This window comes from Salvelinus namaycush, unplaced genomic scaffold (genome assembly GCF_016432855.1).
Source record: "Salvelinus namaycush isolate Seneca unplaced genomic scaffold, SaNama_1.0 Scaffold20, whole genome shotgun sequence".
Classification (NCBI taxonomy): domain Eukaryota; kingdom Metazoa; phylum Chordata; class Actinopteri; order Salmoniformes; family Salmonidae; genus Salvelinus; species Salvelinus namaycush.
Window position 1 is genome coordinate 610,565 of NW_024058786.1, and position 23,672 is coordinate 634,236.

General features: G+C 43.9%; 1 protein-coding gene across 1 annotated transcript in view; it reads left to right on the forward strand.

The window, feature by feature from the left end:
• Window positions 1–23,672, forward strand: part of LOC120037981 (ATR interacting protein) — a 47,064-nt gene that overhangs the window by 10,941 nt on the left and 12,451 nt on the right. The window contains exons 5-11 of the mRNA XM_038983928.1: window positions 4,274–4,449; window positions 5,547–5,627; window positions 9,833–9,956; window positions 10,059–10,610; window positions 17,657–17,908; window positions 21,601–21,743; window positions 22,786–22,877. Coding sequence (XP_038839856.1) covers window positions 4,274–4,449; window positions 5,547–5,627; window positions 9,833–9,956; window positions 10,059–10,610; window positions 17,657–17,908; window positions 21,601–21,743; window positions 22,786–22,877 — 1,420 coding nt within the window. The remainder of the gene's footprint in view (window positions 1–4,273; window positions 4,450–5,546; window positions 5,628–9,832; window positions 9,957–10,058; window positions 10,611–17,656; window positions 17,909–21,600; window positions 21,744–22,785; window positions 22,878–23,672) is intronic.

Consider the following 23,672-nt stretch of genomic DNA (forward strand, 5'->3'; position numbering starts at 1 on the left):
CCAGAAACAGGTTAACTGCTCTTCAGTCTGCCAGTCTTTCTGTTTATGATATGTAACGAGATGATAGGACCAGAGAGCACACAGGAAAAGTATGCAGACCAATGATTTTCAGGCAGACGTTAGACCTTTTCCAACCTGGGAGGGTTAGCTATTGTCTTTATTTTGTTATGTTATTACTTTACAAACGTGGATCAGGGTTCTCACCAAAGAATGTAAGAGAGATACTGCGTCACCTTGTAGACTGGCTGTGCCATTTTACTTTATTTGTTATTATTTAAGGCAATATTTTGCTTTCTATTGCTGGAAATGGATAGATTGCAGGATTTTACCATATTTGCACATTATTCTTGCACACAGCTCTGTCAAGTTGCTTGTTGATAGTTGCTAGACTGACATTTTCAGGTCTTGCCATAGATTTTCTAGACGATTATTTTAAGTCAAAACTGTACCTAGGCCGCTCAGGAACATTCAATGTCGTCTTGGTAAGCGACTCCAGTTTAGATTAGGCCTTGTGTTTTTAGGTTATTGTCCTGTTGAAAGGTGACTTCATCTCCCAGTGTCTGGTGGAAAGAAGACTGAACCAGTTTTTCCTTTAGGATTTTTCATGTGCTTAGCTCTATTCTGTTTATTTACATTTTTGGGGTTCCTGGATCCTTTCACAGCATTATAAGGCTGTGTTGAGACATTGACGAATCAATGACCCAAGTCCAGCTCAGTTAATCCCTACCATTGTCTCACTGAGTCATGATAATGCTTCAGCAAATGTACTTTATCCCAGGGGGCGTTGGAAGACACAGTGTAAGTAACCTAATTTATGTCCCTCTTACTGCCCTGAATGCCTCTGCTGATCCTACAGCTATTGTATGCAGTAATTATGAGCCTATGAACCAGAGTTATACTGTTATTACTGAGGCGGGGTGTTCCCTAGGAAGTCCACTGTGTGCAGCTCATCCTGCATTAACATAAATAACATGAGAATATCTACTTCTGATACGCTTCCCAGTAAAGCAATGAAAACAATCAAGCATCCCAGAAAAGTGTTAAAAATAGCCCACGTAAACCTATGTAGCTTAATAAGAAACAAGGTTCAGGAAGTCAATAATTTGCTAGTTACAGATGACATTCATATTCTGACTGTCTCTGAAACTCAGATAATACCTTTGATGATACAGTGGCAGCAATACATGGTTATAACATGGTTATAACATCTACCGAAAATACAGAAATGCCAATAGTGGTGTTGCTGTTTATATTCAGAACCACATTCCTGTAAAGCTTAGAGAGGATCTCATGTTAAATACTGTTAGGAAGCTAAACTGTTAGCAACACACTGACAATTATTAATTATTGTGGGAAGCTGCTATAGACCACCAAGTGCTAACAGTCAGTATCTGGATAACATGTGTGAAATGCTTGATAATATATGTGATATCAACAGAGAGGTATATTTTCTGCTTGATTTAAATATTGACTGGCTTTCATCAAGCTGCCCACTCAACAAAAAGCTTCAATCTGTAACCAGTGCCTGTAACCTGGATCACGTTATCAGTCAACCTACCAGGGTATTTACAAACAGCACAGGAATTAAATCATCAACATGTATCGATCACATCTTTACTAATGCTGCAGAAATGTGCTTTATTATAGCAGTATCCAAATCCATAGGATGTAGTGATCACAATATAGTAGCCATATCTAAGAAAACCAAAGTTCCAAAGGCTGGGCCTAATATAGTATATAAGAGGTCATACAATAAGTTATGTAGTGATTCCTATGTCGTTGATGTAAAGAATATTTGTTGGTCCGTGGTGTGTAATGAGAAGCAAACAGACGCAGCACTTGACACATTAATGAAATAGCTTATTCCAGTTACTAATAAGCATGCACCCATTTAAGAAAATGACAAACTGTTAAATCCCAATGGATTGTTAAGGAATTGAAACATTGTATGGTTGAGAGGGATGAGGCGAAAGGAATGGCATAAGTCTGGCAACCCAACCGATTTGAAAACGTACTGCAAATGGAGAAATCATGTGACTAAACTGAATAAAAAGAAGAAGAAACTAAACTATGAAACAAAGATAAATGATTTAAAGAATTATAGTAAAAAGCTTTGGAGCACCTTAAAATAGATTTTGGGCAAAAAGGCAAACTCAGCTCCATCATTCATTGAATCAGATGGCTTATTCATCACAAAACCAACTGATATTGCCAACTACTTTAATGATTTTTTTATTGGCAAGATTAACAAACTTAGGCTAAAAACATGCCAGGAACAAACGCTGACACTACACATCCAAGTATAACTGATCTACTACAGCAACTGAAATGACTGCAACACTTAACAAAGAGCTGCTGTTAGTTTCAGAATGGGTTGCAAGGAATAAGTTAGTCCTAAAAACTAAAAGCATTTTATTTGGGACAAATCATTCACTAAACCCTAAACCTCAATGAAATATTGTAATGAATAATGTGGAAATTGAGCAAGTTGAGGTGACTAAACTGCTTGGAGTAACCCTGGATTGTAAACTGTCATGGTCAAAACATATTGATACAACAGTAGCTCAGATGGGGAGAAGTCTGTCCATAATAAAGCGCTGCTTTGCCTTCTTAACAGCACTGTCAACAGGGCAACCATTAATAATATGCAAGTAATCTTTCCTGGCTCAAAGTGGAGGAGAGATTGACTTTATCACTACTTATATTCATGAGAGGTATTGACATGTTGAATGCACCGAGCTCTCTGTTTGAACTACTGGCACACAGCTCAGACACCCATGCATACCCCACAAGACATGCCACCAGAGGTCTCTTCAGAGTCCCGAAGTCCAGAACAGACTATGGGAGGTGCACAGTACTACATAGAGCCATGACTACATGGAACTCTATTCCACATCAGGTAACTGATGCAGCAGTAGAATCAGATTTTTTTTAAATACACCTTATGGAACAGCTGGTACTGTGAAGAGACACAGACATACGCACTACACACACACACACGTACACATGGATTTTGTATTGTAGATATGAGGTAGAAGAGTAGTGGCCTGAAGGCACACACTTAATGTGTTGTGAAATCTGTTGTGAATGTATTGTCATGTTTTTAAAATTGTATTAACGGCCTTAATTTTGCTGGCCTTGGCAGGAACTAATGGGGATCCATAATAAACCCCAGGAAGAGTAGCTGCTGCCTTAGCAGGAACTAATGGAGATCCATAATAAACCCCAGGAAGAGTAGCTGCTGCCTTGGCAGGAACTAATGGGGATCCATAATAAATACAAATAAGTACAACCTATAAAATGATGCAGCCACCACCATGCTTGAAAATATGAATACTGGTACTCAGTGATGTGTTGTTGGATTTGCCCTAAACATCAGGACTTAAAGTTAATTTCTTTGCTGCATTTTTTACAGTTTTATTTTAATGACTTATTGCAAACAGGATGCATATTTTGGGATATGTTCATTCTGTACAGGCTTCCTTCTTTTCACTCTGTCATTTAGGTTAGTATTGTGGAGTAACTACAATGTTGATCCATCCTCAGTTCTCCTATCACAGCCATTCAACTCTGTTTTAAAGTCACTATTGGCCTCATGGTGAAATCCCTGAGTGATTTCCTTCCTCTCCGGCAACTGAGTTAGGAAGGACGTCTGTATCTTTGTAGTGACTGGGTGTATTGATACACCATCCAAAGTGTAATTAATAACTTCACCATGCTCAAAGGGATATTCAATGTCTGCTTTTCTTTTACCAATATACCAATAGGTGATCTTCTTTATGAGGCATTGGAAAACCTCCCTGGTCTTTGTGGTTGAATCTGTGTTTGAAATTCACTGCTCAAATGAGGGACCTTACAATTATCTGTATGTGTGGGGTACAGAAATTAGTTAGTCATTGAATAATCATGTTAAACACTATTTCACACAGAGGGAGTCCATGCAACTTATTATGTGACTTGTTAAGCATGTTTTCACTCCTGAACTTATTTAGGCTTGGCATAACAAAGGGGTTGAATACTTATTGACTCCAAACCTTTCATCTTTTCATTTTTTTATACGTTTTAGAAAAATTCTAAAACATAATTCCACTTTGAACGTATGGGGTATTGTGTGTGTGTCTTTAGGCCAGTGACACACAATCTCAATTTAATCAATTTTAAATTCAGGCTGTAACACAACAAAATGTGGCGGAAAAGTCATGAGCTTTGAATACTTTCTGAAAGGTTTCTGTAAATCTTATGTCTTTTCCCATTCACCCTCCCTCCTCTCCAGTCCCAGTCTGTCTGGTCCTACTGCCCTGCTGCAGGGTGCCAGTGGTGCTAGCAGCAGCCCTCACTGTGTAGCCATCCCTGGAGGAACAGCCTTCATCACCAAGGAGACGTTTGGTGCCCAGCTGCCCTCTAGGTCAACGCCAGGCAAGACCTCCGGACCAGGACACCTCAGAGACGGTACGGACGATTGGCTAATTGATTGACTATGGATAATCACATTCCTACCTGCTCCTTCCATGTAAAAACATTGTGTTACGGAGAGATGGAACATAATTAACGCTCCTAATTTGGTGTGATTAAGAAAATGTGTATTTAGAGTCATGGCTTGTAGTCCCTCTCCATTACTATGACGACAAGCCATGTCTCAAGGATACAAGTGTCATCTGTTACATTTAAATGTAGTCGTTGGGGGGGGGGGGTGTGAATGTTAGTTAGGCCCGTCTGACTGGGCCAGTGTGAATGTTAGTTAGGCCCGTCTGACTGGGCCAGTGTGAATGTTAGTTAGGCCCGTCTGACTGGGCCAGTGTGAATGTTAGTTAGGCCCGTCTGACTGGGCCAGTGTGAATGTTAGTTAGGCCCGTCTGACTGGGCCAGTGTGAATGTTAGTTAGGCTGTTCTGATTGGGCCAGTGTGAATGTTAGTTAGGCTGTTCTGATTGGGCCAGTGTGAATGTTAGTTAGGCCCGTCTGACTGGGCCAGTGTGAATGTTAGTTAGGCCCGTCTGACTGGGCCAGTGTGAATGTTAGTTAGGCCCGTCTGACTGGGCCAGTGTGAATGTTAGTTAGGCCCGTCTGACTGGGCCAGTGTGAATGTTAGTTAGGCCCGTCTGACTGGGCCAGTGTGAATGTTAATTAGGCCCGTCTGACTGGGCCAGTGTGAATGTTAGTTAGGCCCGTCTGACTGGGCCAGTGTGAATGTTAGTTAGGCCCGTCTGACTGGGCCAGTGTGAATGTTAGTTAGGCCCGTCTGACTGGGCCAGTGTGAATGTTAGTTAGGCCCGTCTGACTGGGCCAGTGTGAATGTTAGTTAGGCCCGTCTGACTGGGCCAGTGTGAATGTTAGTTAGGCCCGTCTGACTGGGCCAGTGTGAATGTTAGTTAGGCCCGTCTGACTGGGCCAGCGTGAATGTTAGTTAGGCCCGTCTGACTGGGCCAGCGTGAATGTTAGTTAGGCCCGTCTGACTGGGCCAGTGTGAATGTTAGTTAGGCCCGTCTGACTGGGCCAGAGTGAATGTTAGTTTGTCCCGTCTGACTGGGGATGTTGTTTTGTGTTCAGATGGAAAACAACAGTCCAGCGGCAGACAGGAAGTGACTCACTCAGACCCTTTTAACACATTTCAACCCTCTCATCATCAAGGTGAGTTACTAGTTACCTAACCCTCAGTCTCTTCTCTGTATATAGTTGTACTAGTTACCTAACCCTCAGTCTCTTCTCTGTATATAGTTGTACTAGTTACCTAACCCTCAGTCTCTTCTCTGTATATAGTTGTACTAGTTACCTAACTCTCAGTCTCTTCTCTGTATATAGTTGTACTAGTTACCTAACCCTCAGTCTCTTCTCTGTATATAGTTGTACTAGTTACCTAACCCTCAGTCTCTTCTCTGTATATAGCTGAAATGACTGCAACACTTAACAAAGAGCTGCAGTTAGTTTCAGAATGAGTGGCAAGGAATAAGTTAATCCTAAATATTTCAAAAACTAAAATCATTGTATTTGGGACAGATCATTCACTAAACCCATAAACCTCAACTAAATCTTGTAATGGATAATGTGGAAATTTTCTGCTTGGAGTAAACTGTCATGGATTGTAAACTGGATTGTAAACTGGATTGTAAACTGTCATGGATTGTAAACTGGATTGTAAACTGGATTGTAAACTGGATTGTAAACTGTCATGGATTGTAAACTGGATTGTAAACTGTCATGGATTGTAAACTGGATTGTAAACTGTCATGGATTGTAAACTGGATTGTAAACTGTCATGGATTGTAAACTGGATTGTAAACTGTCATGGATTGTAAACTGGATTGTAAACTGTCATGGATTGTAAACTGGATTGTAAACTGTCATGGATTGTAAACTGGATTGTAAACTGTCATGGATTGTAAACTGGATTGTAAACTGTCATGGTAAAAACATGTTGATGCAACAGTAGCTAGGAGGAGGAGAAGTCTGTCCATGATAAGGCGCTGCTCTACCTTCTTAACAGCACTATCAACTAGAGGTCGACCGATTAACCGTTTTTGTACACCGTTTTTTAATTTATTTTTTATACACCTTTATTTAACGAGGCAAGTCAGTTAAGAACACATTCTTATTTTCAATGACGGCCTAGGAACAGTGGGTTAACTGCCTTGTTCAGGGGCAGAACGACAGATTCTTACCTTGTCAGCTCAGGGATTCAATCTCGCAACCTTACGGTTAACTAGTCCAACGCTCTAACCACCTGCCTCACGAGGAGCCCGCCTGTTACCTTGGCTTCTTACTGCATTCGCGTAAGTTGCTAGCTAGCATTAAACTTATCTTATAAAAAAACAATCAATCAATCATAATCACTAGTGATAACGACACATGGTTGATGATATTACTAGTTTATCTAGCGTGTCCTGCGTTGCATATAATCGATGCAGTGCACATTCGCGAAAAAGGACTGTCGTTGCTCCAACGTGTACCTAACCATAAACATCAATGCCTTTCTTAAAATCAATACACAGAAGTATATATTTTTAAACATGCATTTTTAGCTAAAAGAAATCAAGGTTAGCAGGCAATATTAACCAGGTGAAATTGTGTCACTTCTCTTGCGTTCATTGCACGCAGAGTCAGGGTATATGCAACAGTTTGGGCCGCCTGATTTGTCAGAATTGTACGTAATTATGACATAACATTGAAGGTTGTGCAATGTAACAGGAATATTTAGACTGATGGATGCCACCCATTAAGATAAAATACGGAACAGTTCTGTATTTCACTAAAATAATAAACGTTTTGTTTTCGAGATGATAGTTTCCGGATTTGACCATATTAATGACCTAAGGCTCGTACTTCTGTGTGTTATTACACTGCTCAAAAAAATAAAGGGAACACTAAAATAACACATCCTAGATCTGAATGAATGAAATATTCCTATTAAATACTTTTTTCTTTACATAGTTGAATGTGCTGACAACAAAATCACACAAAAATCTAATTTATCAACCCATGGAGGTCTGGATTTGGAGTCACACTCAAAATTAAAGTGGAAAACCACACTACAGGCTGATCCAACTGTGATGTAATGTCCTTAAAACAAGTCAAAATGAGGCTCAGTAGTGTGTGTGGCCTCCACGTGCCTGTATGACCTCCCTACAATGCCTGGGCATGCTCCTGATGAGGTGACGGATGGTCTCCTGAGGGATCTCATCCCAGACCTGGACTAAAGCATCCGCCAACTCCTGGACAGTCTGTGGTGCAACGTGGCGTTGGTGGATGGCGCGAGACATGATGTCCCAGATGTGCTCAATTGGATTCAGGTCTGGGGAACGGGCGGGCCAGTCCATAGCATCAATGCCTTCCTCTTGCAGGAACTGCTGACACACTCCAGCCACATGAGGTCTAGCATTGTCTTGCATTAGGAGGAACCCAGGGCCAACCGCACAAGCATATGGTCTCACAAGGGGTCTGAGGATCTCATCTCGGTACCTAATGGCAGTCAGGCTACCTCTGGCGAGCACATGGAGGGCTGTGCGGCCCCCCAAAGAAATGCCACCCCACACCATGACTGACCCACCGCCAAACCGGTCATGCTGGAGGATGTTGCAGGCAGCAGAACGTTCTCCACGGCGTCTCCAGACTCTGTCACGTCTGTCACATGTGCTCAGTGTGAACCTGCTTTCATCTGTGAAGAGCACAGGGCGCCAGTGGCGAATTTGCCAATCTTGGTGTTCTCTGGCAAATGCCAAACATCCTGCACGGTGTTGGGCTGTAAGCACAACCCCCACCTTTTGACGTCGGGCCCTCATACCACCCTCATGGAGTCTGTTTCTGACCGTTTGAGCAGACACATGCACATTTGTGGCCTGCTGGAGGTCATTTTGCAGGGCTCTGGCAGTGCTCCTCGCACAAAGGCGGAGGTAGCGGTCCTGCTGCTGGGTTGTTGCCCTCCTACGGCCTCCTCCACGTCTCCTGATGTACTGGCCTGTCTCCTGATAGTGCCTCCATGCTCTGGACACTACGCTGACAGACACAGCAAACCTTCTTGCCACAGCTCGCATTGATGTGCCATCCTGGATGAGCTGCACTACCTGAGCCACTTGTGTGGGTTGTAGACTCCGTCTCATGCTACCACTAGAGTGAGAGCACCGCCAGCATTCAAAAGTGACCAAAACATCAGCCAGGAAGCATAGGAACTGAGAAGTGGTCTGTGGTCACCACCTGCAGAACCACTCCTTTATTGGGGGTGTCTTGCTAATTGCCTATAATTTCCACCTGTTGTCTATTCCATTTGCACAACAGCATGTGAAATTTATTGTCAATCAGTGTTGCTTCCTAAGTGGACAGTTTGATTTCACAGAAGTGTGATTGACTTGGAGTTACATTGTGTTGTTTAAGTGTTCCCTTTATTTTTTTGAGCAGTGTATGTTATAATTAAGTCTATGATTTGATAGAGCAGTCTGACTGAGCGGTGGTGGTGGCACCAGCAGGCTCGTAAGCATTCATTCAAACAGCACTTTCGTGTGTTTTGCCAGCAGCTCGTCGCTGTGATTCAAGCATTGAGCTGTTTATGACTTCAAGCCTATCAACTCCCGAGATTAGGCTGGTGTAACCGATGTGAAATGGCTAGCTAGTTAGTGGGGTGCGCGCTAATAGCGTTTCAAATGTCACTCGCTCTGAGACTTGGAGTAGTTGTTCCCCTTGCTCTGCATGGGCAACGCTGCTTCGAGGGTGGCTGTTGTCGATGTGTTCCTGGTTCGAACCCAGGTAGCGGCGAGGAGAGGGACGGAAGCTATACTGTTACACTGGCAATACTAAAGTGCCTATAAGAACATCCAATTGTCAAAGGTTAATGAAATACAAATGGTATAGAGAGAAATAGTCCTATAATTCCTATAATAACTACAACCTAAAACTTCTTACCTGGGAATATTGAAGACTCATGTTAAAAGGAACCACCAGCTTTCATATGTTCTCATGTTCTGAACAAGGAACTTAACGTTAGCTTTTTTACATGGCACATATTGCACTTTTACTTTCTTCTCCAACACTTTGTTTTTGCATTATTTAAGCCAAATTGAACATGTTTCATTATTTATTTGAGACTAAATAGATTTTATTTATGTATTATATTATGTTAAAATAAAAGTGTTCGTTGTTCATTCAGTATTGTTGTAATTGTCATTATTACAAATATATGTATAAAAATCGTCTGATTAATCGGTATCGGCTTTTTTTTGGTCCTCCAATAATCTGTTACGATATCGGCGTTGAAAAATCATAATCGGTCAACCTCTAATGTTAACTGTTGTCTGGTTCTCTGTGTTGGTGGGGACACCATGTTAACTGTTGTCTGGTTCTCTCTGTAGGCTCAGTGCTGTTAAGTCTGCTGTTACAGCATCCTTTAGACCCCAGCAGTCTGAGTCTGGGTCACCTGCTCTGCATCAGCCCTGACGCACTACCTGGTCTTCTGACCAACACCTGTCTCAGCTCGTAAGACCCCCCCCCCATCATCCTCATTACGCTGTTTTATTTCACTGTGTTTTTGGTTGACGCAGTCTTTTGAGTCATTTAACACTGTGTCCACCCTTACAGAGGGTCTTCAGTTGGCTCCAGTTCCTCCTCTACAGAACCCAGGCTTGTTCCCCACCACAACAACAACAAGCCCCACAGTCAGCAGCCACGTTTCAAACACTACCAGAATCTGGCCCTGTCTGGCATCAACATGATGGCCCTACCCAGCCACCACACTGCCTTGCCTCCTGAGGACCTGCCCAACCCGAACCCTTCCCACTCTGCCCTTGCCCTGAAAAACACTACCTGGTCCTGTCCAGGTGCTGTCCACCTCCTCCCCCTCCTCGACTACCACATCGGCCTGTTCTGCCAGAGTCTGGAGGCTATCGCCCTGGACGGCTCAGGGACAGGGTCTGGTAAGAGGACCCTGAGAGGGAGCTCTCTGTCTGGGTCGTCAGACGGCAGCCTGGCGTCCAGCGTGGAGGATTCCCTAGGGAGTCAGGAGGAGTTTGCCCTGGCAGCCCTGAAGGCCCTGCATCATACTGTGGCCCAGAGCTCTGAGGTCGTGAACACCCTGCTGGCCTTGACGTCTGGAGCAGAGGGGAGCCCTCCACAGGGTAACACTAGACACGGGTATGTATGATTTGGTTTACGGTCAGCAGGCTGAACAACAGATAAGTTGTTACGGTCGGCAGGTTACGGTCGGCAGCTACGGTCGGCAGGCTGAACAACAGATAAGCAGTGTATTGAGCTACGGTCGGCAGGCTGAACAACAGATAAGCAGTGTATTGAGCTACGGTCGGCAGGCTGAACAACAGATAAGCAGTGTATTGAGCTACGGTCGGCAGGCTGAACAACAGATAAGCAGTGTATTGAGCTACGGTCGGCAGGCTGAACAACAGATAAGCAGTGTATTGAGCTACGGTCGGCAGGCTGAACAACAGATAAGCAGTGTATTGAGCTACGGTCGGCAGGCTGAACAACAGATAAGCAGTGTATTGAGCTACGGTCGGCAGGCTGAACAACAGATAAGCAGTGTATTGAGCTACGGTCGGCAGGCTGAACAACAGATAAGCAGTGTATTGAGCTACGGTCGGCAGGCTGAACAACAGATAAGCAGTGTATTGAGCTACGGTCGGCAGGCTGAACAACAGATAAGCAGTGTATTGAGCTACGGTCGGCAGGCTGAACAACAGATAAGCAGTGTATTGAGCTACGGTCAGCAGGCTGAACAACAGATAAGCAGTGTATTGAGCTACGGTCGGCAGGCTGAACAACAGATAAGCAGTGTATTGAGCTACGGTCGGCAGGCTGAACAACAGATAAGCAGTGTATTGAGCTACGGTCGGCAGGCTGAACAACAGATAAGCAGTGTATTGAGCTACGGTCGGCAGGCTGAACAACAGATAAGCAGTGTATTGAGCTACGGTCGGCAGGCTGAACAACAGATAAGCAGTGTATTGAGCTACGGTCGGCAGGCTGAACAACAGATAAGCAGTGTATTGAGCTACGGTCGGCAGGCTGAACAACAGATAAGCAGTGTATTGAGCTACGGTCGGCAGGCTGAACAACAGATAAGCAGTGTATTGAGCTACGGTCGGCAGGCTGAACAACAGATAAGCAGTGTATTGAGCTACGGTCGGCAGGCTGAACAACAGATAAGCAGTGGATTGAGCTACGGTCAGCAGGCTGAACAACAGATAAGCAGTGTATTGAGCTACGGTCAGCAGGCTGAACAACAGATAAGCAGTGTATTGAGCTACGGTCAGCAGGCTGAACAACAGATAAGCAGTGTATTGAGCTACGGTCAGCAGGCTGAACAACAGATAAGCAGTGTATTGAGCTACGGTCAGCAGGCTGAATGTGTGCAACGTGCTGTAATGCATACGTTACACGTGCAGGTTAAGTGCTTGATCCTTTTTAGCGTGTTTGAAACATTACATGGTATCGGTCTTGAGAAAGGCCACAAGGCTGAACCGTGAGCTGCAATCACTGTTGACATGCAATAAAATACACTAAATGTTTGCCACCCAGTCTCTAATCTGTGTTAGATGTCCTTTTGACAGGGCAGTCTCTAATCTGTGTTAGATGTCCTTTTGACAGGGCAGTCTCTAATCTGTGTTAGATGTCCTTTTGAGAGGGCAGTCTCTAATCTGTGTTAGATGTCCTTTTAACAGGGCAGTCTCTAATCTGTGTTAGATGTCCTTTTGACAGGGCAGTCTCTAATCTGTGTTAGATGTCCTTTTGACAGGGCAGTCTCTAATCTGTGTTAGATGTCCTTTTGACAGGGCCGTCTCTAATCTGTGTTAGATGTCCTTTTGACAGGGCCGTCTCTAATCTGTGTTAGATGTCCTTTTGACAGGGCAGTCTCTAATCTGTGTTAGATGTCCTTTGATGTCCTTTTGACAGGGCAGTCTCTAATCTGTGTTAGATGTCCTTTTGACAGGGCAGTCTCTAATCTGTGTTAGATGTCCTTTTGACAGGGCAGTCTCTAATCTGTGTTAGATGTCCTTTTGACAGGGCAGTCTCTAATCTGTGTTAGATGTCCTTTTGACAGGGAAGTCTCTAATCTGTGTTAGATGTCCTTTTGACAGGGCAGTCTCTAATCTGTGTTAGACGTCCTTTTGACAGGGCAGTCTCTAATCTGTGTTAGACGTCCTTTTGACAGGGCAGTCTCTAATCTGTGTTAGATGTCCTTTTGACAGGGCAGTCTCTAATCTGTGTTAGATGTCCTTTTGAGAGGGCAGTCTCTAATCTGTGTTAGATGTCCTTTTAACAGGGCAGTCTCTAATCTGTGTTAGATGTCCTTTTGACAGGGCAGTCTCTAATCTGTGTTAGATGTCCTTTTGACAGGGCAGTCTCTAATCTGTGTTAGATGTCCTTTTGACAGGGCCGTCTCTAATCTGTGTTAGATGTCCTTTTGACAGGGCCGTCTCTAATCTGTGTTAGATGTCCTTTTGACAGGGCATTCTCTAATCTGTGTTAGATGTCCTTTGATGTCCTTTTGACAGGGCAGTCTCTAATCTGTGTTAGATGTCCTTTTGACAGGGCAGTCTCTAATCTGTGTTAGATGTCCTTTTGACAGGGCAGTCTCTAATCTGTGTTAGATGTCCTTTTGACAGGGCAGTCTCTAATCTGTGTTAGATGTCCTTTTGACAGGGAAGTCTCTAATCTGTGTTAGATGTCCTTTTGACAGGGCAGTCTCTAATCTGTGTTAGACGTCCTTTTGACAGGGCAGTCTCTAATCTGTGTTAGACGTCCTTTTGACAGGGCAGTCTCTAATCTGTGTTAGATGTCCTTTTGACAGGGCAGTCTCTAATCTGTGTTAGATGTCCTTTTGACAGGGAAGTCTCTAATCTCTGTTAGATGTCCTTTTGACAGGGCCGTCTCTAATCTGTGTTAGATGTCCTTTTGACAGGGCAGTCTCTAATCTGTGTTAGATGTCCTTTTGACAGGGCAGTCTCTAATCTGTGTTAGACGTCCTTTGATGTCCTTTTGACAGGGCAGTCTCTAATCTGTGTTAGATGTCCTTTTGACAGGGCAGTCTCTAATCTGTGTTAGATGTCCTTTTGAGAGGGCAGTCTCTAATCTGTGTTAGATGTCCTTTTGACAGGGCAGTCTCTAATCTGTGTTAGATGTCCTTTTGACAGGGCAGTCTCTAATCTGTGTTAGATGTCCTTTTGACAGGGCAGTCTCTAATCTGTGTTAGATGTCCTTTTGACAGGGCAGTCTCTAATCTGTGTTGGATGTCCTTTTGACAGGGCCGCCTCTAATCTGTGTTAGATGTCCTTTTGACAGGGCAGTCTCTAATCTGTGTTAGATGTCCTTTTGACAGGGCAGTCTCTAATCTGTGTTAGATGTCCTTTTGACAGGGCAGTCTCTAATCTGTGTTAGATGTCCTTTTGACAGGGCAGTCTCTAATCTGTGTTAGATGTCCTTTTAACAGGGCAGTCTCTAATCTGTGTTAGATGTCCTTTTGACAGGGCAGTCTCTAATCTGTGTTAGATGTCCTTTTGACAGGGCAGTCTCTAATCTGTGTTAGATGTCCTTTTGACAGGGCAGTCTCTAATCTGTGTTAGATGTCCTTTTGACAGGGCAGTCTCTAATCTGTGTTAGATGTCCTTGTGACAGGGCAGTCTCTAATCTGTGTTAGATGTCCTTTTGACAGGGCAGTCTCTAATCTGTGTTAGACGTCCTTTTGACAGGGCAGTCTCTAATCTGTGTTAGACGTCCTTTTGACAGGGCAGTCTCTAATCTGTGTTAGATGTCCTTTTGACAGGGCAGTCTCTAATCTGAGTTAGATGTCCTTTTGACAGGGCAGTCTCTAATCTGTGTTAGATGTCCTTTTGACAGGGCAGTCTCTAATCTGTGTTAGATGTCCTTTTGACAGGGCAGTCTCTAATCTGTGTTAGATGTCCTTTTGAGAGGGCCGTCTCTAATCTGTGTTGGATGTCCTTTTGACAGGGAAGTCTCTAATCTGTGTTAGATGTCCTTTTGACACGGCAGTCTCTAATCTGTGTTAGATGTCCTTTTGACAGGGCAGTCTCTAATCTGTGTTAGATGTCCTTTTGACAGGGCAGTCTCTAATCTGTGTTAGATGTCCTTTTGACACGGCAGTCTCTAATCTGTGTTAGATGTATTCATGTCCTTTTGACAGGGCAGTCTCTAATCTGGGTTAGATGTATTCATGTCCTTTTGACAGGGCAGTCTCTAATCTGGGTTAGATGTATTCATGTCCTTTTGACAGGGCCGTCTCTAATCTGTGTTAGATGTATTCATGTCCTTTTGACAGGGCAGTCTCTAATCTGTGTTAGATGTCCTTTTGACAGGGAAGTCTCTAATCTGTGTTAGATGTCCTTTTGACAGGGCAGTCTCTAATCTGTGTTAGATGTCCTTTTGACAGGGCAGTCTCTAATCTGTGTTAGATGTCCTTTTGACAGGGCAGTCTCTAATCTGTGTTAGATGTCCTTTTATTAGGGCAGTCTCTAATCTGTGTTAGATGTCCTTTTGACACAGCAGTCTCTAATCTGTGTTAGATGTCATTTTGACACGGCAGTCTCTAATCTGTGTTAGATGTCATTTTGACACGGCAGTCTCTAATCTGTGTTAGATGTCCTTTTGACACGGCAGTCTCTAATCTGTGTTAGATGTCCTTTTGACAGGGCAGTCTCTAATCTGAGTTAGATGTCCTTTTGACAGGGCAGTCTCTAATCTGTGTTAGATGTCCTTTTGACAGGGCAGTCTCTAATCTGTGTTAGATGTCCTTTTGACAGGGCAGTCTCTAATCTGTGTTAGGTGTCCTTTTAACAGGGCAGTCTCTAATCTGTGTTAGATGTCCTTTTGACAGGACAGTCTCTAATCTGTGTTAGATGTCCTTTTGACAGGGCAGTCTCTAATCTGTGTTAGATGTCCTTTTGACAGGGCAGTCTCTAATCTGTGTTAGATGTCCTTTTGACAGGGCCGTCTCTAATCTGTGTTAGATGTCCTTTTGACAGGGCCGTCTCTAATCTGTGTTAGATGTCCTTTTGACAGGGCAGTCTCTAATCTGTGTTAGATGTCCTTTTGACAGGGCAGTCTCTAATCTGTGTTAGATGTCATTTTGACACGGCAGTCTCTAATCTGTGTTAGATGTCATTTTGACACGGCAGTCTCTAATCTGTGTTAGATGTCCTTTTGACACGGCAGTCTCTAATCTGTGTTAGATGTCCTTTTGACAGGGCAGTCTCTAATCTGTGTTAGATGTCCTTTTGAGAGGGCCGTCTCTAATCTGTGTTAGATGTATTCATGTCCTTTTGACAGGGCAGTCTCTAATCTGTGTTAGATGTCCTTTTGACACGGCAGTCTGTAATCTGTGTTAGATGTCCTTTTGACAGGTAAATCTCTAATCTGTGTTAGATGTCCTTTTGACAGGGCAGTCTCTAATCTGTGTTGGATGTCCTTTTGACAGGGCAGTCTCTAATCTGTGTTAGATGTCCTTTTGACAGGGCAGTCTCTAATCTGTGTTAGATGTCCTTTTGACAGGGCAGTCTCTAATCTGTGTTAGATGTCCTTTTGACAGGGCAGTCTCTAATCTGTGTTAGATGTCCTTTTGACAGGGCAGTCTCTAATCTGTGTTAGATGTCCTTTTGACAGGGCCGTCTCTAATCTGTGTTAGATGTCCTTTTGACAGGGCTGTCTCTAATCTGTGTTAGATGTCCTTTTGACAGGACAGTCTCTAATCTGTGTTAGATGTCCTTTTGAGAGGGCCGTCTCTAATCTGTGTTAGATGTATTCATGTCCTTTTGACAGGGCAGTCTCTAATCTGTGTTAGATGTCCTTTTGACAGGTAAATCTCTAATCTGTGTTAGATGTCCTTTTGACAGGGCAGTCTCTAATCTGTGTTGGATGTCCTTTTGACAGGGAAGTCTCTAATCTGTGTTAGATGTCCTTTTGACACGGCAGTCTCTAATCTGTGTTAGATGTCCTTTTGACAGGGCAGTCTCTAATCTGTGTTAGATGTCCTTTTGACAGGGCAGTCTCTAATCTGTGTTAGATGTCCTTTTGACACGGCAGTCTCTAATCTGTGTTAGATGTCCTTTTGACAGGTAAATCTCTAATCTGTGTTAGATGTCCTTTTGACAGGGCAGTCTCTAATCTGTGTTAGATGTATTCATGTCCTTTTGACAGGGCAGTCTCTAATCTGTGTTAGATGTATTCATGTCCTTTTGACAGGGCAGTCTCTAATCTGGGTTAGATGTATTCATGTCCTTTTGACAGGGCAGTCTCTAATCTGTGTTAGATGTATTCATGTCCTTTTGACAGGGCAGTCTCTAATCTGTGTTAGATGTCCTTTTGAGAGGGCAGTCTCTAATCTGTGTTAGATGTCCTTTTGAGAGGGCAGTCTCTAATCTGTGTTAGATGTCTTTTTGACAGGGCAGTCTCTAATCTGTTAGATGTCCTTTTGAGAGGGCAGTCTCTAATCTGTGTTAGATGTCCTTTTGACAGGGCAGTCTCTAATCTGTGTTAGATGTCCTTTTGACAGGGAAGTCTCTAATCTGTGTTAGATGTCCTTTTGACACGGCAGTCTCTAATCTGTGTTAGATGTCCTTTTGACAGGGCAGTCTCTAATCTGTGTTAGATGTCCTTTTGACACAGCAGTCTCTAATCTGTGTTAGATGTCATTTTGACACGGCAGTCTCTAATCTGTGTTAGATGTCATTTTGACACGGCAGTCTCTAATCTGTGTTAGATGTCCTTTTGACACGGCAGTCTCTAATCTGTGTTAGATGTCCTTTTGACAGGGCAGTCTCTAATCTGTGTTAGATGTATTCATGTCATTTTGACAGGGCAGTCTCTAATCTGTGTTAGATGTCCTTTTGACAGGGCAGTCTCTAATCTGTGTTAGATGTCCTTTTGACAGGGCAGTCTCTAATCTGTGTTAGATGTCCTTTTGACAGGGCAGTCTCTAATCTGTGTTAGATGTCCTTTTGACAGGGCAGTCTCTAATCTGTGTTAGACGTATTCATGTCCTTTAAGAGCAGCGTGTGAACCTCTGTGCTGTGTCCACATACTTATTAAGAGAGTGTCTATGTATTATAATGTTTTGTTGAGTCTATGGATCCCAGGACGCCCTGGAAAACAGTGGCAAGTGTTACTGAGTGGACTATGCTGGCTAAATTAATTATTTTATTGACCAACAGACCCATCCTGGCCTCAGGCCTGGCCCCCCTGCTGCCTGACACCTCCATCCAGCCTGGGACTTCCAGAACCTCTGAGACCCCAGTAGATGGCACCAGAGAGGGTGCGGGCCTCCACCCTCTCCTCAGGAAGCTCCTTCAGCTGTCAGACCCCTCCTTCTCCACCAGTGCTGTTCAGAGGGAGGCCCTGGTGCCCAGCAGTCTGAGGACTCTCAACATGCTGCTGGAGAGAGCACAGGAGAGGCAGTTGTCCAGGCAAGCCCTTAGATGGCACCCTATCCCCTATATAGTGCACTACTTTGGACCAGAGCCCTGGTTCAAAGTAGTGCACTATGCAGGGAATAGGGTGCCATTTGGGATGCATTCTCTTTAAATGCAGAAAAGAAAGGACATTGAGTGTCTAGTTTTAGTTAACCTGTTTGGGCGGCAGCCCGACACCGGTACACTTATGACAACATCCAGCTCAAGTGCAGGGCGCGAAATTCAAAAGATATTTTTTTTAAATATTTAACTTTCACACATTAACAAGTCCAATACAGCATATGAAAGGTACACATCTTGTGAATCAAGTCAACATGTCCGATTTTTAAAATGTTTTACAGGGAAGACAAAATATGTAAATCTATTAGCTAACCACGTTAGCAAAAGACACCACTTTTCTAACTCCATCAGTTTCTTACTCCATCACTAGCTATCACAAATTCGACCAAATAAAGAAATAAATAGTCACTAACCAAGAAAAAACTTCATCAGATGACAGTCTGATAACATATTTATGTATAGCATATGTTTTGTTCGAAAAATTTGCATATTTCAGGTATAAATCATAGTTCACATTTCAGCTACAATCAGAAATTGCACCGAAAGCAGCCATAATATTTACAGACACCAACGTCAAATACCTAATTACTCATCATAAAACATTTCAGAAAAATACATAGTGTGCAGCAATTGAAAGACAGGCATCTTGTGATTCCAGACAATATTTCCGATTTATTAAATGTTTTACAGCGAAAACAAAATGTAGCGCTATATTAGCGTAGCCACAATAGCCAGAAACACTTGGGCGCCGACGGCCAGTTCACATGCACGACAGATATTAGAAATAGCATTATAAAATGTTTCTTACTTTTGGTGATCTTTCGTCAGAATGTTGGACAAGGTGTTCTTTGTCCAGAAAAGTCGTTGTTTTGAACTGGAACGGCAAATTCCCCTCTTCATTTAGCATGGGCACTTGCCAAGTGCTACATATATCTCCAACGTAATCAAAGTCAGAGAACGGATCACGGCAAAACTCCCGAAAAAATTTCAATAATCTGATTAAACTATATTGAAAAAACATACTTTACGATGATATGGACACATGTATCAAAAAAAATCTAAGACGGAGAAGTTATTCGTTCATAACGACAGCTAAAAAGAAGCCAAATCCATGTCCCCTTTGCGCGCTCCAGAAACCGGAAGTGGACGGTCACGTCAAAGAAATAGCTTTTATTCCACCTTAGACCAAGATAGACACAATTTTTTTTCTCTCACCACCTCTTGACCAACCAGGGGAAGGTGTATGAAATGTACGTAGGCTCTTACGTCTTATGCCCATGTATAGGCAAGAAGTTGAACAGAGCATCGATTTCTGACATTCCACTTCCTGGTCAGGAAAAGTGCTGCAGAAGGAGTTCTGTTTCACTCAGAGAAATAATTCCAACGGTTTTAGAAACTAGAGAGTGTTTTCTATCCAATAATAATAATATGCATATTGTACGAGCAAGAATTGAGTACGAGGCCGTTTGAAATGGGCACGATTTAACTGGCTACTCAATACTTTACCTTGCAGCCATAAGAGGTTAATCAATCAATCAATCAAGTTTATTTTATATAGCCCTTCGTACATCAGCTAATATCTCGAAGTGCCGTACAGAAACCCAGCCTAAAACCCCAAACAGCAAGCAATGCAGGTGTAGAAGCACGGTGGCTAGGAAAAACTCCCTAGAAAGGCCAAAACCTAGGAAGAAACCTAGAGAGGAACCATACTATGAGGGGTGGCCAGTCCTCTTCTGGCTGTGCCGGGTGGATAACAGAACTATGCCAAGATGTTCATAAGTGACAAGCATGGTCAAATAATAATCATGAATAATTTTCAGTTGGCTTTTCATAGCCGATCGTTAAGAGTTGAAAACAGCAGGTCTGGGACAGGTGGCGGTTCCATAACCGCAGGCAGAACAGTTGAAACTGGAATAGCAGCAAGGCCAGGTGGACTGGGGACAGCAAGGAGTCAACATGCCCGGTAGTCCTGACGTATGGTCCTAGGGCTCAGGTCCTCCGAGAGAGAGAAAGAAAGAGAGAAGGAGAAAATTAGAGAGAGCCAAGATGTTCAAAATGTTCATAAATGACAAGCATGGTCAAATAATAATCAGGAATAAGGAAGGAAGGAAGGAATCAGGAGTTAATCTTCTTATATAAGCAAGTAAGACTGCTCTTTTAGTTTTGAGAGCTTTGATCTATTGTCAAATGACTGTTCAATCTTCAAATCATTGAAATGCTTCCAGGTCCGTGAGTTTTATTATATGGTATGAGGCAGAGTGAACGGGAGTTTCCTACCCTGATCTGATATGTGGTGTCTCCTGGCTGCAGGTTCCTGTGTGTTGTCTAGTCAGGTCAGGCTCTGTCGCAGCTAGCTAGACTCTCAAAGCACTTCATGATGACAGAAGTGAGCGCTACGGGGCGATAGTCATTTAGTTCAGTTACCTTCGCTTTCTTGGGAACAGGAACAATGGTGGACATCTTGAAGCATGTGGGGACAACAGACTGGATAGGGAGAGATTGAATATGTCTGTAAACACTCCAGCATGCTGGTCTGCACATGCTCTTGAGTACGAAGCTTGGGATGCCATTCTGGTCCTGCAGCCTTGCGAGGGTTACCACGCTTAAATCAAATCAAATGTATTTATATAGCCCTTCTTACATCAGCTGATATCTCAAAGTGCTGTACAGAAACCCAGCCTAAAACCCCCAAACAGCAAGCAATGCAGGTGTAGAAGCACCCACATCAACCACGGAGAATGAGAGCACACAGTCCTCGTGAGCATTGGGGGCCCACGTCAGCGGCTCAATGTTTTCCTTGAAGCAGGCAAAGAAGGGTTTTAGCTTGTCTGAGAGCGAGGCGCCGGGGCGTCCGCGACGTGGCTAGTTTTCCCTTTATACTCCGTGATTGTCTGGAGTCCCTGCCACATACGTGTCGTGTCTGAGCCCACTGAATTGCGTTTTCTAATCAACATCCTCTGTGCACTTCCTGATGAACCCAGTCACTGAGTCGGTGTATACATCTACACTATTCTCAGAGGTGACCCGAACATTTCCCAGGTCGCGTGATCAAAACATAGATTCCGATTGGTCAGAACAATGTTGGAACAGTCCTTACCACGGGAGGAGCAGAATGGAGGTGTGATCTGATTTGCCGAAGGGAGGGCGGGAGAGGGCCTTGCAGCCGTCCCAGAAGGGAGAGTAGCCAGGGTCCGTGTTGCGCGTGTAGCACAGGAGATGTGTTGATAGAAATTTGGTAGTATTTTCCCGCTGTTGAGCTGTCTTCACCACACTGTCTGTGTGGGTGGACCATTGTCTGTGGCCCCTTAGTTAGTTCAGTGTTTACAGACATATTCAATCTCTCCCTATCCAGTCTTAAAGCCGAGGAACTTTAAAACTTTACACTCATGTTTTGAGTGTAGGGGGGGGGGTGTCTCAATATCTATCAATTTACCAATTTTTGTAGTAAAACAAATGTCCACAACAATCCATGTATTAAACGGGAGACATTAGAGATGTTGGAAAACATGGTTGTGTTTTGTTCTGCCTCGGCTAGGGGGTAGCTCAAATACTAAAGCCCTTTTTTGAGGATTGTCCACGAGCCTACTATGTTTAGTTACGTCATGTATTGTATTACCTCCTTGCAGGTTCCAGTGTGTTGTGTCCAGTCCGGCTCTGTCTCGCTGCCTGTCTCTAGACTCGTCCTACCAGACCCTGTCTCTGTCTGTCTCCCTACTAGCTGGCCTGGCCCACAGCGACGAGCTAGCTTTTAGAATCTGCTGTCATGCAGGTAACTACGGGGCCTCCTCTGTAACTAAGGGGCGCGGCTTCTGCTGTGATACAGGTAACTAGGGGGCCTCCTCTGCTGTCATACAGGTAACTAGGGGGCCTCCTCTGCTGTCATACAGGTAACTAAGGGGCCTCATCTGCTGCCATACAGGTAACTAGGGGGCCTCCTCTGCTGTCATACAGGTAACTAGGGGGCCGCCTCTGCTGTCATACAGGTAACTAAGGGGCCTCATCTGCTGCCATACAGGTAACTAGGGGGCCGCCTCTGCTGTCATACAGGTAACTAAGGGGCCTCATCTGCTGCCATACAGGTAACTAGGGGGCCGCCTCTGCTGTCATACAGGTAACTAAGGGGCCTCATCTGCTGCCATACAGGTAACTAGGGGGCCTCCTCTGCTGTCATACAGGTAACTAGGGGGCCGCCTCTGCTGTCATACAGGTAACTAAGGGGCCTCATCTGCTGCCATACAGGTAACTAGGGGGCCTCCTCTGCTGTCATACAGGTAACTAGGGGGCCTCCTCTGCTGTCATACTGGTAACTAAGGGGCCTCCTCTGCTGTCATACAGGTAACTAAGGGGCCTCCTCTGCTGTCATACAGGTAACTAAGGGGCCTCCTCTGCTGTCATACAGGTAACTAAGGGGCCTCATCTGCTGCCATACAGGTAACTAGGGGGCCGCCTCTGCTGTCATACAGGTAACTAAGGGGCCTCCTCTGCTGCCATACAGGTAACTAAGGGGCCTCATCTGCTGCCATACAGGTAACTAGGGGGCCTCCTCTGCTGTCATACAGGTAACTAGGGGGCCTCCTCTGCTGTCATACTGGTAACTAAGGGGCCTCCTCTGCTGTCATACAGGTAACTAGGGGGCCTCCTCTGTCATGACTGGGTCTCCTTCACATTCATTGATTAGATGACGTTATGTACTTGACCAATGGTTTTCAGAGCTGGAATAAGTGAACAATCAATGAAAGAGATGTAAAGGCACGTTTTAATAAATGTGTATTTCTCTGTATATGGTGGTGCTGATATTGTCGTCCCTCCAGACTGGTGTCTGTTCCTAAAGGTGTTCCAGTACATCACCTCCAGACCTGACAAGACCGTCGCAGACTCTCACTGGTCTCAGCTGGAGGTGGAGGTAACGTTGCTTGATCTCAGATTCACTGTTGTTGACAACAGAACAAAACCGCAACTACTGTGTTGGGGGGGGGGGGGGGGGGGGGACCTCCTGATATCTCTGATCTGATAGAAAACATGCTTCTGTTTATACAGGCTGTATGTCTGTTTATACAGGCTGTATGTCTGTTTATACAGGCTGTATGTCTGTTTATACAGGCTGGCTGTCTGTTTATACAGGCTGTATGTCTATCTGTTTATACAGGCTGTATGTCTATCTGTTTATACAGGCTGTATGTCTGTTTATACAGGCTGTATGTCTGTTTATACAGGCTGTATGTCTGTTTATACAGGCTGTCTGTCTGTTTATACAGGCTGTATGTCTATCTGTTTATACAGGCTGTATGTCTATCTGTTTATACAGGCTGTATGTCTATCTGTTTATACAGGCTGTATGTCTGTTTATACAGGCTGTATGTCTATCTGTTTATACAGGCTGTATGTCTGTTTATACAGGCTGTATGTCTGTTTATACAGGCTGTATGTCTGTTTATACAGGCTGTATGTCTGTTTATACAGGCTGTCTGTCTGTTTATACAGGCTGTATGTCTATCTGTTTATACAGGCTGTATGTCTGTTTATACAGGCTGTATGTCTGTTTATACAGGCTGTATGTCTGTCTGTTTATACAGGCTGTATGTCTGTCTGTTTATACAGGCTGTATGTCTGTCTGTTTATACAGGCTGTATGTCTGTTTATACAGGCTGTATGTCTGTTTATACAGGCTGTATGTCTGTTTATACAGGCTGTATGTCTG